The 18,748-nt window shown below is 44.6% G+C and overlaps 1 protein-coding gene across 1 annotated transcript in view; it reads right to left on the minus strand.

Annotated features, from left to right (window-relative positions):
* The window catches only part of LOC129700560 (probable E3 ubiquitin-protein ligase HERC4), a 73,808-nt gene that overhangs the window by 6,349 nt on the left and 48,711 nt on the right, over positions 1-18,748 (minus strand). Inside the window, exons 17-22 of the mRNA XM_055641168.1 lie at positions 18,009-18,149; positions 14,355-14,521; positions 9,430-9,496; positions 8,356-8,441; positions 4,888-5,068; positions 292-394 (exon numbers count right to left, since the gene is read on the minus strand). Of these exons, the coding sequence (XP_055497143.1) occupies positions 292-394; positions 4,888-5,068; positions 8,356-8,441; positions 9,430-9,496; positions 14,355-14,521; positions 18,009-18,149 (745 nt within the window). The remainder of the gene's footprint in view (positions 1-291; positions 395-4,887; positions 5,069-8,355; positions 8,442-9,429; positions 9,497-14,354; positions 14,522-18,008; positions 18,150-18,748) is intronic.

Below are 18,748 nucleotides of genomic sequence, written 5' to 3' on the forward strand. Positions count from 1 at the left end.
CTTCCATCACTGAATGAGTTGGACAGTCAATCCCCTTTATAAACTTTAACTTATTCTATAACTTACCTCTTTGCTTCCCACTCCCCCCAACCACTAGAGGATGCATGTGGAGGCTTTGGATATGATGCAGAAGAGGATTACCCCATCCACTTGCCTTCTCCCCTTAACCCCTGATGGTGGTCACCCCTCATCCTTCTAAATCCCAGCAAGTTCAGGCCCAGAGCCGTCAAACGATCTTCGTACGCTTCACCAAAACCCGACTGAACGATTGAAACCAGCTGGATGACTCACCCAGGAAATGCTTCTTCTCCTCCTGGGTTAGCTCATGAAACATCTGCCAGAACTGGACAATGGCTTCATCCGTTCTTGTGTAGCCCGACCTGTAACTGGCGTTCTGTCAGAGAGGGCAGAGAAACTTCATAAGTTTATAGGTTACTAGACTAAATGGGACCCGTTGGGTCCCAGCATCACATGGGAGGACTGGTCACCAATGCAATATTCCACCTCTCCACCAATTCCAATATTGCCGGTGGAGGGGTGGGGGCTTTCTGTTGCGCTAGTATGGGTGTTGCAGGCCGAAGGTACTGGTTTCCAGAGGGCTAGTATAGACATTGTGGGCCGAATGGATTCTTGGGCTGGCAGCCAACTGTTGCAACGATTTTAAAAGCCAAGCCAAGGCAAACAATTTGGCTGCAGTCACCTGACAACCAAAATTCATTTTGTGAACACAAACTCGTAAAAAAGGCAAGGCAAACATAGAAGCATACATAGAAAATAGAAAATAGGTGCAGGAGTAGGCCATTCGGCCCTTTGAGCCTGCACCGCCATTCAATATGATCATGGCTGATCATCCAACTCAGTATCCTGTACCTGCCTTCTCTCCATACCCCCTGATCCCCTAAGCCAGTGGTTCTCAAATGGGTGTACGCATACCCCTGGGGGTACATGAAGGCACTCCAGGGGGTACGTAAGATTTTAAAATATAGGCCTACATATATTTAAAAAGTAGCATCCATGCAAAAATCCTTTAAAAATAATTATTTAATAAATATTTTAGGAAAATATAAGTATAAGTTCATAAAATGAATTTTATATTCAGTAGGCTATTCAATTTCATTATCCTAAAAACCCAGAGTCTCCCCCATTCCAGGATGGTTCGACCCAACCTGTCATATGCCACCCGGCATCACCTGTCAATCACAACTCAAACGATGGAGTCGTGGTTGAAGCGCAGCAGCAATTCTTTTGAAAACACGGAGGGACAAGTGGCAAAGAAGGCCAAACCAGAGCCGGAAAAATTCCGGCTGTATCTTGAGGATTATGTTTTAATTGGATTTACGTCCACAAGTTGCAACCCACCCAAGGCACTGGGTTTTTTTCTGTGGGGAGAAATTAGCTAACAGTAGCATGAAGCCAGCACATCTGCAGCGTCATCTTAAGACAAAACATGGATGTCACGTTGGTAATCCACCTGACTTTTTAAGAGGAAACTGTCTGAATTCAAATCATCTCAAGACAGGATGCGGAAGGCCTCCACAACATCAGCCAAAGCCCTGGAGGCCTCTTATACAGCGTCTTTGCTCGTAGCTAAAGCCAAGAAGCCATTCACTATCGCTGAAGACCTGCTCCTTCCAGCGGCTGTAGCGCTGGCTGAGACTATGCTGGACAAAAACGCAGCGGAGAAAGTAAAGACTGTACCGTTTTCAAATGACTCTGTTTGCCGCAGAGTAGATACAATGGGAACAGACATTGTCGAGCAAGTTGTGGGAAAACTTAGCGACTCCTTTTCACTCCAGCTGGATGAATCCACAGATGTCAGTGGAAATGCACAACGTTCCAAATAGTTCAAGAGAGACCACTACAAATGAGCAGTGTTTTGCACATTTATGGAGTTTTAAATGGTTCATTTCATAGTTTTAAATGGTTATATGGTCACTGTTTTCACTACATTTGTTTGAATCACTACATTTTAGTGATGAAAAATATTTGCAATAAATTTAGTCATGGATTATTAACATTTAAAATGTTCAAAATAGTTTTTTTTCAAATGTTTGAATTTTGTATGTGTTTATCAGTTCAAAAGTTTAATAAATCAGACACTGATGGCACAGTGCTGTGTTTTAAGTCTTTTTTTTTTCAACCAAAAATGCTTTGCGCTGGTTAGGGGGTACTTGGCTGAAAAAAAATTTCACAAGGGGTACATCACTGAAAAAAGGTTGAGAGCCACTGCCCTAAGCCACAAGGGCCACATCTAACTCCCTCTTAAATATAGCCAATGAACTGGCCTCAACTACATTTTGTTGCAGAGAATTCCAGAGATTCACCACTCTCTGTGTAAAAAATGTTTTTCTCATCTCAGTCCTAAAAGATTTCCCCTTTATCCTTAAACTGTGACCCTTTGTTCTGGACTTCCCCAACATCGGGAACAATCTTCCTGCATCTAGCCTGTCCAACCCCTTAAGAATTTTGTATGTTTCTATAAGATCCCCCTCAATCTTCTAAATTCTAGCGAGTACAAGCCAAGTCTATCCAGTCTTTCTTCATATGAAAGTCCTGACATCCCAGGAATCAGTCTGGTGAACCTTCTCTGCGCTCCCTCTATTGCAAGAATGTCCTTCCTCAGATTAGGAGACCAAAACTGTACGCAATACTCCAGGTGTTGTCTCACCAAGACCCTGTACCACTGCAGTAGAACCTCCCTGCTCCGATACTCAAATCCTCTTGCTATGAACGCCAACATACCATTCACCTTCTTCACTGCCTGCTGCACCTGCATGCCTACATTCAATGACTAAGTGTTCCATGACACCAGGTCTCGTTGCTTCTCCCCTTTTCCTAAACAATTGGGCAGCAGCCACCCGGCAACCAAAATTCATTTTGTGAACACAAACTTGTTAAAAAGGCGAGGCAAACAATTGGGCAGCAGCCACCTTACAGCGTTATTCACAGCTCAGAGAGCCGTGACCCTCTCGCTTCCTGGATCTGGCAGAGACTGAGTGAGGGACTACACTTCCGGGTTTTGTAGTCCTGCCCCCTTGGGCAGCAGAGAGAATGGGGATTTTTTTTTAAACATTAATATCTCTCTGATTTTTCATCATGGGAAAAATCCTCCGGGCCCGGAAGGCGGAGGGGTGCTCTAAGCGAGGTCGCCAAAAATGACGGCCGTAGGTGGTGGCGTTCTCTCCGTAATCACACCACAGCGAGCCAAAAGCGGTCAAGATCAGACTTTTAGTAATAAAGATAGATAGGAGCACAATTAGGCCATTCGGCCCATCAAGTCTACTCCACCATTCAATCATGGCGGATCTATCATTCCCTCTCAAACCCCTATTCTCCTGCCTTCTCCCCATAACCCCTGACAGCAGTACTAATCAAGAATCTATCAATCCACAATAAAAAGTATTCAATGACTTGGCTTCCACAGCCGTCTGTTGTATAAATTCCTGATTCATCACTCTCTGGCGACAGAAATGTCTCCTCATCTCCTTTCTAAATGTACCTCCTTTTATTCTGAAGCTATGGCCTCTGGTCCTGGACTCTCCCACTAGTGGAAACATCCTCTCCACATCCAATCTATCCAAGCCTTTCACTATTCGTTAAGTTTCAATGAGGTCACCCCTCATCCTTCAAGTAACACTGTGAGGGCAGGAAATCCCACCTCACCCACGGGTCCTGTGAGCTTGGGGACATGAGGAACTGCAGATACTGGAGTCTTGAGAAAAGCACAAAGTGCTGAAATAAATCAGCGGGTCGGGCAGCATCTGTGGAGGGAAATGGACGGACGACATTTTGGGTCGGGACCCTTCTTCAGATTGCAGATCTAATGTGCTGGCTGTCGGGATTTTTATCAGGATAGAACATTGCACAGTACAGCCCTGCAGGCCACAATGTCCATGTCAAACATGATGCCAAGACTAACTTCTATCTGCCTGCACATAATCCATATCCCTCCATTCGCTGCATATCCATGTGCCTATCTAAAAGTCTTTTAAACACCACTATTACATAGGCCTCCACCACGAGTTCCAGGCATCCACCACTCTTAGTCATACAGTCAGGATCGAACCTTGGACTCTGGGGCTTTAAGGCAGCAACTCTACCTCTGCGCCACTGTGCCGCAGCAGTTCTGACAACTTGCCTTTTTGATAATGTTGCTTTGAAATAATCTGAGAATCCAGCTAGATCTTAGAGGCATCTGAAACCAGAGTGGTTACATTTAATGTAAGGTGTAATGACACTGAAGCTGATTGTGAGACAGAGTTGTGGTCACAGCAGAACCATCATCGCACAGGGGGGCCGCCGAGAGTGAGGAGGGACGCCAAGAGCTACCTGGTGGGGGTGGGGGGGGGGGGGGGGGGGGGGGGGGGCGAATATGAAGTGTGACCCGACGGATGGTCACCAAGAGTGATGGGGGAATGGGGGACCCAGCTGGAGACCTCCTGCAGCCATGTGCGTCGGCAGGCAGTAGATAGCTGTTTGCTGAACCTTTGTAACTTTGTCAGTGCCTGAAACGTGGTGACACCTGTGTACTGCCTAGAAACATAGAGAAACATAGACAATAGGTGCAGGAGAAGGCCATTCGGCCCTTCGAGCCAGCACCGCCATTCAATATGATCATGGCTGATCATCCAGTATCAGTACCCCGTTCCTGTTTTCTCTCTTAAAAATATCCCGTGAATTGGGGTCCACTGCCTTCCGTGGCAGAGAATTCCAGATTCACAACACTCTGGGAGAAAAAGTTTTTCCTCATCTCAGTCCTAAATGGCCTACACCGTAATCGTAAGGGGTAAGGTCTGCTGTATGATTTTACAGGGTTACGTGCAAAGCTAAGCATTTCACAGTGCCTCGGAACATGTGACAATAAAGTATCATCAGTGAATCGCTTACCTCCTCCAGCTGAGGCCAGTCGTACAGCATGTTTCCTTGGAGAAGAGCCATCAATTCGTCAGGAAGGAACAAATCTACAACTGGCAAAGGAACATATCGAAACCCTTCAGAGAAAGCTTGGAAATGTTTCTCCACCGATGTGTTAAATATGTAGTCCACATATTTGTCAACGAATAACTTCCTGAGAAAGAAAAATCCATGAGAGAGATTATTAAACTGAAGTTGTATCGGTTGGTATTGGTGTTGGTTTCCTATTGATAAACACAAAATGTTGAAGTAACTCAGTGGGTCAGGCAGCACCTCTGGAGAAAAGGAATACGTGACATTTCAGGTCGAGACCTTTCTTGAGACTGGACAATTACTATTGCTATTGTCTAGATTATTTTAGTTTTATATAGTTTATTGTCACATGTACAGTGAAAAGCTTTTTTGTTTTGTGCTATCCAGTCAGCGGAAAGATCATATATGATTACAATCAAGCCATCCACAGTGTACAGATACACGATCAAATCAAGTCAAGTCAAGCTTATTTGTCACATACACATACGAGACGTGCAGTGAAATGAAAGTGGCAATGCTCGCGGACTTTTATGCAAAAGACAAACAACAAAACAACCAAACAAATTATAAACACAATCATAACACTTCTGAGTGTAGAAGCTGGGATGTAATGTTAAAATTGTACAAGGCATTGGTGAGACCAAATCTGGAGTATGGTGTACAATTTTGGTCGCCCAATTATAGGAAGGATGTCAACAAAATAGAGAGAGTACAGAGGAGATTTACTAGAATGTTGCCTGGGTTTCAACAACTAAGTTACAGAGATAGGTTGAATAAGTTAGGTCTTTATTCTCTGGAGCGCAGAAGGTTAAGGGGGGGACCTGATAGAGGTCTTTAAAATGATGAGAGGGATAGACAGAGTTGATGTGGACAACCTTTTCCCTTTGAGAATAGGGAAGATTCAAACAAGAGGACATGACTTCAGAATTAAGGGACAGAAGTTTAGGGGTAATATGAGGGGGAACTTCTTTACTCAGAGAGTGGTAGCGGTGTGGAATGAGCTTCCAGTGGAAGTGGTGGAGGCAGGTTCATTGGTATCATTTAAAAATAAATTGTATAGGCATATGGATGAGAAGGGAATGGAGGGTTATGGTATGAGTGCAGGCAGGTGGGACTAAGGGGAAAAAAAATTTTGTTCGGCACGGACTTGTAGGGCCGAGATGGCCTGTTTCCGTGCTGTAATTGTTATATGGTTATATGGTTATAACACACATATTCTTTTACATAATAAATAATGGAAGGAAAAACGTTCTGTAGAGTTAGTCCCTGGTGAGATAGGCGTTTACAGTCCGAATTGCCTCTGGGAAGAAACTCCTTCTCAACCTCTCCGTTCTCACCGCATGGCAACGGAGGCGTTTGCCTGACCGTAGCAGCTGGAACAGTCCGTTGCAGGGGTGGAAGGGGTCTCCCATGATTTTATTTGCTCTGGAGTTGCACCTCCTGTTGTATAGTTCCTGCAGGGGGGTGAATGAAGTTCCCATTGTGCGTTCGGCTGAATGCACTACTCTCTGCAGAGCCTTCTTGTCCTTGGCAGAGCAATTCCCAAACCAGATGGTAATGTTCCCGGACAAGATGCTTTCCACCGCCGCTGCGTAGAAGCACTGGAGGATCCTCGGAGACACTCTGAATTTCCTCAATTGCCTGAGGTGGTAAAGGCGCTGCTTTGCCTTACTCACGAGTGCTGAGGTGTGTGATGCCCATGTCATATCCTCAGAGATGTGGACTCCCAGATATTTAAAACAGTTCACCCTATCCACAGGATCCCCATTTATCCGCAATGGAGTGTACGTCCTCGGATGATGTGCCCTCCTAAAGTCCATGATCAGCTCCTTTGTTTTTTTGATGTTCAAGAGGAGGCTGTTATCCTGGCACCAGAGTGCTAGATCAGCCACCTCCTCCCGGTAGGCCTTCTCATCATTGTCTGAGATCAGGCCCACCACCACAGTGTCATCAGCAAACTTAATTATTGAGTTGGAGCTGAACCTAGCCACACAGTCATGTGTGTACAGGGAGTACAATAGGGGGCTGAGGACGCAACCCTGGGGCGATCCTGTGCTCAGGGTGAGGGACTCCGATGTATTCCCTCCCATCTTGACTACCTGGGGCCTGGCGGTGAGAAAGTCCAGGACCCAGGCACACAGGGAGGTGTTGAGCCCCAATTCCATTAGCTTCCCGGCCAGTCTGGTGGGGACTATCGTGTTGAAGGCTGAACTGTAGTCTATGAACAGCATCCTCACGTAGCCCCCCTTCTGGCTGTCCAGATGGGAGAGAGCGGTGTGCAAGACCTGGGAGACCGCATCGTCCGTGGACCTGTTCGGACGGTATGCGAACTGCAACGGGTCCATGTTCCGATAGAGGGAATAATATTTAGTGCAAGATAAAGTCCAGTAAAATTTGATTGAAAATAGTCTGTATGTCTCCAATGAGGTAGATGGTAGCTCAGGACTACTCTCTAGTTGGTGATAGGATGGTTCAGTTGCCTGATAACAGCTGGGATGAAACTGACCCTAAATCCGGAGGTGTGTGTTTTCACACTTCTGTACCTCGTATATTTGAGATACAGGGAAAGACATTGCTTATATTCTAATTAGTCAAATCATACAACATCCCTGTACAATGAAGCCATGCACACGTACTACAAGTAGAACAAGGAGAAAGATATCAGAGTGCAGAATATATCGTTACAGGTTTATAGCATTACAGTTGCAGAGAAAAGTGCAATGCCCGCAATGAGGTAGGTTGGACAATCGGACCAACTTTGGAAGGACTGTTAACTAGTCTGATAACTGTATGTATAGGAAGGAACTGCAGATGCTGGTTTAAACTGAAGATAGACACAAAAAGCTGGAGTGACTCAGCGGGACAGGCAGCATCTCTGGAGAGAAGGAATAGGTGACGTTTCGGGTTTGAAGAGGGTCAAGGGTGTTTTATCGTCATGTGTCCCAGATAGAACAAAGAAATTCTTACTTACTGCAGCACAACAGAATATGGACACATAGTACACTGTAAACAATATGATAAACGAGAGAGAAAAAAAGTATATATATACACATACCCACAAGTACACACACACACACATATACACATAAATATATACACACACACACACACACAAATATACATACACACACAAACTCAAAAAACAAACAATAGTAGTGCAATAATAATAACAATAATAGTCTATTGAACTTCAGAGCTTATTTGAGGTTGTAGTGTTTAATAGCCCGATGCCTGTTTTATCCCAGCAAAGACGTACAGGTCTGTAGGTTAATTGGCTTCAGTAAATTGTCCCTGGTATGTAGGATAGAACTAATGTGTGGGTGGTTGATGGTCGGCGCGGACTCAGTGGGCCGGACGGCCTGTTTCCATGTTGTATCTCTCTAAAGTCTAAAGTCTGAAAAAACTGACCTGTTGTGGCTTTGCACTGGAATGTTTTTACCATTAGGAATGAGTTCATGTCTGGTTATTGATCCATCAGCCATGTCTGCCCCAATCTAAAAGATAAATTCAACATGAGACAGGAGAAGTTGCCAACAGATTTTTTTTAATGCACATTTTTGGAAATGACAGCAAGCAACTTAATTACTCAGATAGTTACTAAGTTTGTATGAAAACGCATCATATTCCTTGCAGAGCCATTAGTTCAGTGGGTGTGGGTCTGGCTTGCTTAACTAGATAAATTAATAATTGGAGAAAAAAGGAACTGCAGCTGCTGGTTTACAAAAAAAGACATAATGTAGGTCAGGTAGCATCTCTGGAGAACACGAATAGGTGAAGTTTCAGTTGGGATGGATAATGATATTTAGTGCTGATGTCTATGGGAAGGGTATGTCCTGGATTGTAGAGTGCCCTTCAGTCACTTCCATGTCTCCTCTAGTGCAGAATGACATTCCCACTATGATATCTATGAAGACTGAATGAAGGCACATGAAACAGCAGATAACAGTTTACCAAAATAAAACCCGACACAGTTCTGGAGTAACTCAGCGGGTCAGGCAGCATCTCTGGAGGACATGGATAGGTAATGTTTTGGGTCAAGACTCTTCTTCAGACTGCTGGAGAGGGGAGAAAAAGCTGGAAAAGAGGTGGGGTTGGGACAAAGCCTGGCAAGTGATGGGTGAATAAAGTGTGATACAGGGGGGGGGGGGGGGGGGGGACGAAAGTGATTGGCAGATGAGTGGACCAAGGCTGGAGACAAAAAATTGTCAGATAAGGAGAGAAGAGGAGGAGTGAAATGAAAAGCCAGAGGGAACGATGTTGAAGGAAGGGGACTGGGGAATGAAGTGAAAATGGGGTGGGATGGTGGGAGATACGAGTTTGTGCACCAGGGTGGGGGACAGTGGAGGTGGGGGAAAGGGAATGGGCGCTACCTATAATGGGAGAATTTACTGAGCTGGGGCTAGGGTATTGGGACCTGAGCTCCAGTCAGAGCAGAGGGACAAAGATCAGAACAAGCTTAAGAGAAAGGCAACTGTGACTTACTGTGAAATCCATGCAGAATATCTCCTCCAAGTCATCACCCTCATAATTGAGAAGCTCCTGAAGATTTCTGCAGGAAAAAGGAAAGCAAATCAATGACCAACTGCTGAGGGAAACATGATTGAAGCAAACTCGAGTTTGCAAGCGGCTGATGCCTCACTGGCTCTGGCTTTCTTGCTCCACCACTGACTGCGTTAACAATCTAGGGCACCAAACTAGCAACATCAGTAGAGTTGCTGCCTTACAACTTCAGACATCCGGGTTCGATCCTGACTACGGGTGCTGGCTGTACAGAGTTTGTACGTTCTCCCTGTGACTGAGTGGCTTTTCTCTGGGTGCTCTAGTTTCTTCCCCCATTCCAAAGACGTGCAGGTTTGTAGGTGAATTGTCTTCTGTAAACTGTCCCTCGTGTGTGGAATAGACCTGGTGCAGATGTGTTCAATGGTCAGCATTGATTCGGTGGGACTGTGGGCTGGTTTGCACGCTGTATCTCTAAATTAAACTGAACTCAACTTTGACCAGGATCGTGAAGAGCTATCCTGTAATCCATGAAACTTTAAGATTTACAAACAGGGGTTTATTGAAGTTCTCGGGGTATCTAAATTAAATTTTATTAGCTATTTATGTTATAACATCAGATGGAAGCTGCATACCAAACCTCGTTGCGCTTATGTAGCAATGTTACAAAGTTTTGCGATTTTAAAAATCGTCTTTAATTTATCCCATCAGATAAAGCATAAAAAGAATAATTTGACACCTAAATCACTTTCATATCTTCAGTATTAAAATAGTTATGGCCATTTTCATACTCGGAAATTGGCATCTTGTTCCCTATTGTTTTTTCATTGACTTAACACAAAAGCTGTGATCGAGAATATTTAAAAGCCCACAACTTTCTTAAAAATGTTCAGTTGTTATAGATTGAAGCATTCTGAAACAAATATGAAACAATCTTACTTAGATGACTTGAAATTAAACCATATAGTTAGTTAGTTACCTAATTGTAGCTAATGACAAAATTAATTACGAGATCGAAACATCTATCCATTTCTTAAGAATAGATTAACATTTTAAAATAGCCTAAGTGTCCAAATAACATTCACACAAGAATTCAGAATATAACATAATTTTTAAATCTCATTGTCATGGGTTTATAGGCCAAATGGAAGGAACCTGTATTAATTTTAATGTTTAATACCTGTAAATTAATGGCCATTTAAATCAGTTTGCGAGTGGGGTTTTCTGGAATGGGACCATTTGGAACGTTGAGGTTGCTGTGATTTAGTCCCCCATATCGGCAGCAAATACTCTGCCGATTTGTTCGGGGACTAATTCGCCGTTTCGCAACTTAAAATGTGAATTAAATACATCTTAAGAAACACTTTTATACATAAAAATAAACTACTTTCTTTTACCTGTCCCCTACATAAAATCCGGCCCCGTTGTCGGCGTTGACGGCTTCAGAAGCTGATTTTAAAATCACTCCAGCGATTATCTTGTCGGGCTGTGTGTGTTTTTTAAAAACACACAGAACGGCCATCGGAACGATTCTTTAGCAACATCTTGCACTCCAACAAAATATAATTCAGGACCAGGTCGAAAAAAAAAAATGCGTTTTAATCCCGCCCCCCCCCCCCCCCCCCCCCAAACGCGCCAAAATCGCGCACACGGCCAGTGGCAGAATTGCAGCGCCGCTGAAGGCAAGTATTGTAACATACCTCGCTTATATGCAATGACATAAAAGATATTACTATTATTATTATTATTATTATTATTAGAGTAACCATCAGCAGTGGGTTTTACTTGCCCAAGGGGAGAAGTGTCTCAGTCAAAGATTGTGATCACAACTCCAAAGTTAAGTCAGTACAGCAAGAAATGTCTACATCAAAAAAGATACCAACTGAGGAAGTACAGATGTGAGGTAGATTGGTGTTAATTACAGGATTTGTGGTTTACTTTTACATTGTACAAGAGTCGCGACTTCTCGGTTTCGCTTGCAACAAGATACAAAGGTAAGCGTACTTAATAATTAATAATTTTATAGTGTTAATAATTATTAACAATCCAGTGTTAATAATTTGACACTGGATTGCGACTGTTTGGGTCTTGGCTTAATTGGGTACACAGATAAGGAAGTAAATGTGTTAAATAGCAGATACTAGCTGGTGGCATCTGTGTGCTGTATGTGTCAAGGTAAGGACAATGAATATATTGACAATTGATACGAGCTGGTGTCCTCTGAATTTTGCACGCAGTGGAATTCAAAGGTAGTAATAACAAATGTGTTACTGGCGTCTGTGTGTATTGGAGGAGAAATAACAGTGAGTATGTTAAATAGTCGATAATAGCTATCGTCTCCTGAAACTGCATGGAGTGGAGTTCAAAGGTAGTGAAAATGAATATGTTAAATAACATACCAACTGGCAGCTTGTTTTAATGTATTCACGGCTTTTGGGACTTCCACACATCATAGATGAGGCCCTCACTAAGGTCTCCCCAGTATCCCACAGGTCCGCTCTTGCTCCCCCTCCCTCCAGATGCAACAGCCCCCCTAGTCCTCATCTTTCACCCCATCAGCCGTCACATACAGCACAAAATCATCCAACATTTTCTCCACCTCCAACAGGATCCCACCACCAGCCACATCTTCCCATCTCCACCCCTTTCCACTTTCTGTAGAGACCGTTCCCTTTGCAATTCCTTGCTTAACTCATCATTTCCAACCCAAACCACCCCCTCCCCAGGTATGTTCCCCTGCAACCGCAGGAGATGCAACACCTGTCCCTTTACCTCCCCCGTCGACTCCATCCAAGGACCCAAACAGACATTTCAGGTGAAGCAGAGGTTCACTTGCTCCTCCTCCAACCTCATCTACTGTGTCAGCGGTTCCAGGTGTGGACTTCCATATTTCAATGAGACCAAGCGCAGGCTCGGCAATCGTTTCATTGAACATTTCTGCTCAGTCCGCCTAGGCCTACGTGATCTCCCAGTTGCTAAACACTTTAACTCCCCCTCCCATTCCCACACTGACCTTTCTGTCCTGGGCCTCCTCCATTGTCAGAGCGAGGCCCAGCGCTAATTGGAATTACAGCACCTCATATCTTACTTGGGCAGCTTACAACTCAGTGGTATGAATATTAGAAACATAGAAAATAGGTGCAGGAGTAGGCCATTCAGCCCTTCGAGCCTGCACCGCCATTCAATATGATCATGGCTGATCATCCAACTCAGTATCCTGTACATGCCTTCTCTCCATACCCCCTGATCCCTTTAGCCACAAGGGCCACATCTAACTCCCTCTTAAATATAGCCAATGAACTGGCCTCAATTACCTTCTGCGGCAGCGAATTCCAGAGATTCACCACTCTCTGTATGAAAAAAGTTTTCCTCATCTCGGACCTAAAAGATTTCCCCCTTATCCTTAAACTGTGACCCCTTGTTCTGGACTTCCCCAACATCGGGAACAATCTTCCTGCATCTAGCCTGTCCAACCCCTTAAGAATTTTGTAAGTTTCTATAAGATCCCCCCTCAATCTTCTAAATTCTAGCGAGTACAAACCGAGTCTATCCAGTCTTTCTTCATATGAAAGTCCTGACATCCCAGGAATCAATCTGGTGAACCTTCTCTGTACTCCCTCTATGGCAAGAATGTCTTTCCTCAGTTTAGGAGACCAAAACTGTACGCAATACTCCAGGTGTGGTCTCACTGAGACCCTGTACAACTGCAGTAGAACCTCCCTGCTCCTATACTCGAATCCTTTTGCTATGAATGCTAACATACCATTCGCCTTCTTCACTGCCTGCTGCACCTGCATGCCTACTTTTAATGACTGGTGTACCATGACACCCAGGTCTCGTTGCATCTCCCCCTTTCCTAATCGGCCACCATTCTAATCATAGAGAATATTGATTTCTCTAACTTCAAGTAACTCTTGCATCCCCACCTCTTGCTCTTCCACCTTCTCTTTCCCTTGCCACCCACCTGTGACGCACATTTCTCCCACCTCCAGTCACCCTGTTCCTTTCTCCTCCTCCAATCTCCGGGTCCCCCATCTCCCTTTTGTCCCCCATCTTTTTCCACCCTATCCCCTTTCACCCCATATTCCTCCGTCCGGCTTTTCATTTCACTCCTCCTCTCCTCTCCTCTCCTTATCTGACATCTTCTTGTCTCCTTGTCACGTGTAGCCTTTGTCGCTTACTCCACCCATCTGCCAATCAAATCACCCCCCTCATCTGTATCCAAGCTTTGTCCTTTCCCACCACTTTTCCCGCCTGCTCCAATCAGCCTGAGGAAGGGTCCCGACCCGAAACATCATCTGGCCTTTAATTCCCTTCTCAGATGCTGCCTGAATAACTGAGTTCCTCCAGCACTTGGTGTTTTGGTAAAGATTCCAGCATCTGTTTTCAGTTTCTTGTGTCTCCGTTCTGATGACTCAGTTGGATTGATCAAATGAGACCAATGAAGGTTAATAGCCCAGCTCCATGGCTCTCAACCGGATTTAACGAAGCATCTGAGACTGAGTTTAGAAGGATGAGAGGTGACCTCATTAAAACTTACCGAATAGTGAAAGGCCTGGATAGAGTGGATGTGATAAGGATGTTTCCACTAGTGGGAACATTTAGGATCATAGGCCTTAGCCTCAGAATAAAAAGACAGAAGAAAGGAGGAGGAATTTCTTTAGTCAGAGGTTGGTGAATCTGTGGAATTCATTGCCACAGACAGCTGTGGAGGCCAAGTCATTGGATATTTTTAAGGTAGAGCTTGATCAGTTCTTGATTAGTAAGAGTGTCAGGGGTTATGGGGAGGAAGCAGAAGAATGGGGTTGAGACGGAAAGATAGATCAGCCATTATTGAATGGCTGAGTAGACTTGATGGGACAAATGACCTAATTCTGCTCCTCTGACATGAACTTATGAGCATGACTTACCGGCCGACTGTTGGGGAGAGTTCCTTCAGGTCATCGAGAGTAGGTTGTTCATTTAGCAGCTTCTTGTAGAGGGCCAATGGGAAGTGGAAGTCCGCCACATAACCATTGTACAGGGCCAGCCAGCAGATAATGCCCAGCAGGCGAAATACATCATTGATTTCTGGCTCCTGTGTGTTTAAAAATGTACAATGTAACCCATTCATCAGCACTCATTACTTGTCTTGGTGTCACTGATCATAGTCATACGATACGATACGATACGATACGATAGTTTATTTATCCCAGGAGGGAAATTAATTCACCAACAGTCATAAAAAACACAAAATACATGAAACATGAAATTAAAGTGAAGTGTGGTAAGGCTTTGGGGATGTGCAAAGATTGAGGAGGTCGGTGAGGGGGGGGGGGGTGGGACTCAGTCTCAGTCCCGGTCCACGCCATGAAAGAAGGGGAGGAGATGTACAGTTTGATAGCCACAGGGAAGAAGGATCTCCTGTGACGTTCTATTCTGCATCTTGGTGGATCCAGTCTGTTGCTGAAGGTACTCCTCAGGTTGACCAGAGTGTCATGGAGGGGGTGATCTGTATTGGCCAGAATGCTCCACAGTTTGAGGAGCATTCTCCCCTTCAAGACCACCTCCCATGAATCCAACTCCAACTCCCCCCCCAGGATGGAGCCAGCCTTCGTGATGAGTTTGTTGATCATATTGGCGACCACAGACTTCTCCCTGGCTACCACCGATTGGTAGAACATCTGCCCTCTTTGGTCCCTCACCAGGGACTAACTCTACAGAACGTTTTTCCTTCTATTATTTATTATGTAAAAGAATATGTGTGTTATGATTGTGTTTATAATTTGTTTGGTTGTTTTGTTGTTTGTCTTTTGCACAAAAGTCCGCGAGCATTGCCACTTTCATTTCACTGCACATCTCGTATGTGTAGGTGACAAATAAACTTGACTTGACTTGACTTGATTTGCAGCATCTCATTGCAGACGGAGCCTTCTCTAAAAGTACAGATGGCTCTGTTCCTTCTCGTATAGAGCTTCAGCATTCCTGGACCAGACCAGTTTACTGTCCAGGTACACTCCCAGGTATTTGTACTCCCTGGTAAACTGCACATCCACATCATTGATGGAGTGTGGAAACAGGCCGTTAGGCCCAACTTGCCCACACTGGCCAACATGTACCATCTACACTGGTCCCACCTGCCTGCATTTGGCCCTTATCCCTCTAAACCTGTCCTATCCACACACCTGTCTAAATGTTTCTTTAACTCAGCGATAGATTTAACGTACCTGCCTCAATTACCTTCACCATACACCCACCACCCATTGTGTGAAAAAAGCTACCCCTCAGATTTCCTTTAAATCATTCCTCTCCGCACCTTAAATGTATGTCCTCTGACCCTCGATTCCTCTACTTTGGGCAAGAGACTCTGTGTGTCTACCTGATCTATTGGACAGGTTGGGAGAGTGGCCTGAAAAGTAGCCGATGGAATACAGCGTAGCAAAGTGTAGAGTCATGCAGTAGGAATAAAGGCATAGACTATTTTCTAAATAGGCAAGGAATTAAAAAATCTGAGGTGCAAAGGGACGTGAGAGTGTTGGTGCAGGATTCCCAAAAAGTTAATTTGCAAGTCGAATCAGTAGTGATGTTGGCAAATGAAATGCTAGCATTTATTTCAGAATTAAATGTATTCTTAGAATACAAAGATGGGGATATAATGCTGAGGCTTTAAAAGGCCCTTGTCAGATTGCATCTGTGGTATTGTGAGCAGTTTTGTGCCACATATCTGAGGATGGATATGCCGGCATTGGAGTGGGTCCAAAGGAGGTTTACGAGAATGATCCCAGAATGATTGTGTTAACATATGATGAGTGTTTGCACTGGGTCTCTACTCACTGGAGTTTAGAAGAATGATCATTGAAACTGCCCGAATAGCGAAAGACCTGGATAGAGTGAAGGTAGAGAGGATGATTCCACTAGCGGGAGTGTCTAGAACCAGAGGCCATAGCCTCAGAATAAAAGGATGCATCTTTAGAAAGGTGATGAGGAGGAATTTCTTTGGTCAGTGGGTGGTGAATCTGTGGAATTCATTGCCAGACATGGCTATGGAGGCCAAGCTAACAAGTATTCTTAAGGTGGGGATTGACAGATTCTGAATAGTACGGGTGTCCGGGGTTATGGGGCAAAGGCAGGAGAATGGGGTTGAGAGGGAAAGATAGATCAGCAGTGATTGAATGGCAGTGTGGACTTCATGGACTGAATTGTCTAAGTCTGTCCCTAGAACTGATGAAGTTATGAAGCGGGGAGGAGTACAGGCATCAGTCTGCATGAAAGGTGGCGAAGTGGAAATGGTCGAGAGCTTCTAGTTCCAAGATGGAAACGTCACCAACAATTTGACCTGGTCCAACCACAGTGATATTATGGCCTAGAGAGCACACCCACCTCCAGTTTAAATTCCATTTGGAATATTTTGGAGGACCAGGAAACCAAGAAACCAAGAAACATCCTCAGAAGACATAAGGAAGTTTGACACGTCTCCAATGACTCGTTAATTTCTATGGATGCATTGTGAAAATCTTGGTCCTGACTACCATCTACCTCATTGGAGACTTTTGACTATCTGTAATTGGCCTTTACTGGATTTTATCTCAATCTAAAATTTATTTCCTTTATCCTGTATCTATACTCTGAGGACAGCTAGATTGCAACAAAAAAGCTTTTCATTGTATGTCAATGCGACAATAAGCTAAGCTAAATTAAAGGAAACTAAACTGGACTATCAGAATATATCACAGCTTGGCTGGGCAACTGGGCACTTGAAACTAGCGAGTTCACATCTGGAACTGGCGAGTGGGATTAGAACATAGAACACTACAGCACAAGAACAGACCTTTCAGCCCACAATGCCCGTGCCAAACATTATCTCCCTCCACAGAGTCACACAGCGAGGAAACAGGCCCTTCAGCACTACTTGCCCACAGCAATCAACATGTCCCATCTACGCTAGTCCCACCTGCCAGTGTTTGTCCCAAATCCCTCTAAACTGTCCTATCCATGTACCTGCCTAAATGTTTCTTAAACGTTGTGATAGTGCTTGCGTCAACTACCTCCTCCGTCAGCTCGACATACACCCACCACCCTTTGTGTTAAAAAGCTACCCCTCAGATTCCTATTAAATCTAACCTCCCTCGCCTTAAACTGATGTCATCTGGTTCTCATTCCCCCTACTCTGGGTAAGAGTCTCAGTGCGCCTACTCAATCTATTTATGATTTTATACACCCCTGTAAGATCATAACCCATTCTCCATTCTCTTCATATCCATGTATCCATCCAAAGGTCTTTTAAATGCCACTAATGTATCTGCTCCAATTACCACCTCTGCAGCACGTTCCATGCTCTCACCACCCTGTGTGCATTAAAATCACCCCGCATATCTCCCTTAAACTTTGGGCCAAATGCAGGCAAATAGGACCAGCTTTAATATGAATCTGAGGGGCAGCAGAGGGTGGTATGTATATAGAACGAGCTGCCAGAGGAGGTAGTTGAGGCAGGTACAGTAACAATATTTGAAAGGCATTTGGCCAGGTACGTGCGTAGGAAAGGTTCAGAGGGAAACAGGACATGTCTACCATTCTGATTCCCTTACCCATTCCGGGAACCAAACAAGTCTGGATTCATCGTATTGCTTGAGGATCTTTGGTCGACTGCAAAATTCCGTGGCAATAACAGTGAAGAACTCCCGTGAAACTCCACCTTCGTCAACGGCTTCCTCACCTATAAATATGACCTGAGAAGGTTGGAATGAATGGGAACAGAGTTAAATTTAAAATAACCTTATTTTGTTTCAGATTTGCAGCTTCTCTATTGTCTTCTCTTCTTCCCACTCCTGTCAAGCAGAAGATGCAGCAGCTTGAAAACAAACACCGCTAGACTCAGGAACAGCTTCTTCCCCTCTGTTATCAGATTCCTAAATGGTTCTCCGATTAGTTAAGGGGTAGTCATAATCTTCTAACCTACCTCCTAGTGGCCGCTAGACTTTTTCCCTGTAACTTTTCAATGTAGGGGGGCAAAACAGTGGTGCAGTGGTAGAGTTGCTGGGGTACCAGAGGCCCGGGTTCAATCCTGACTGTACGGAGTTTGTACGTTCACCCTGTGACCACATGGGTTTCATCAGCATTCAACACCATTATACCCTCCAAAGTGATCACCAAACTCGGTGACCTGGGCATCGACCCCTCCCTCTGCAACTGGATATTGGACTTGCTAACCAACAGACCCCAGTCTGTTAGGTTAGACAAGCACACCTCTTCAACCCTCACCCTGAACACCAGCATTCCACAGGGCTGTGTGCTGAGCCCCCTCCTCTACTCCCTCTTCACCTACGAC

The sequence above is a fragment of the Leucoraja erinacea genome, chromosome 1 (assembly GCF_028641065.1).
Source record: "Leucoraja erinacea ecotype New England chromosome 1, Leri_hhj_1, whole genome shotgun sequence".
Classification (NCBI taxonomy): Eukaryota; Metazoa; Chordata; class Chondrichthyes; order Rajiformes; family Rajidae; genus Leucoraja; species Leucoraja erinaceus.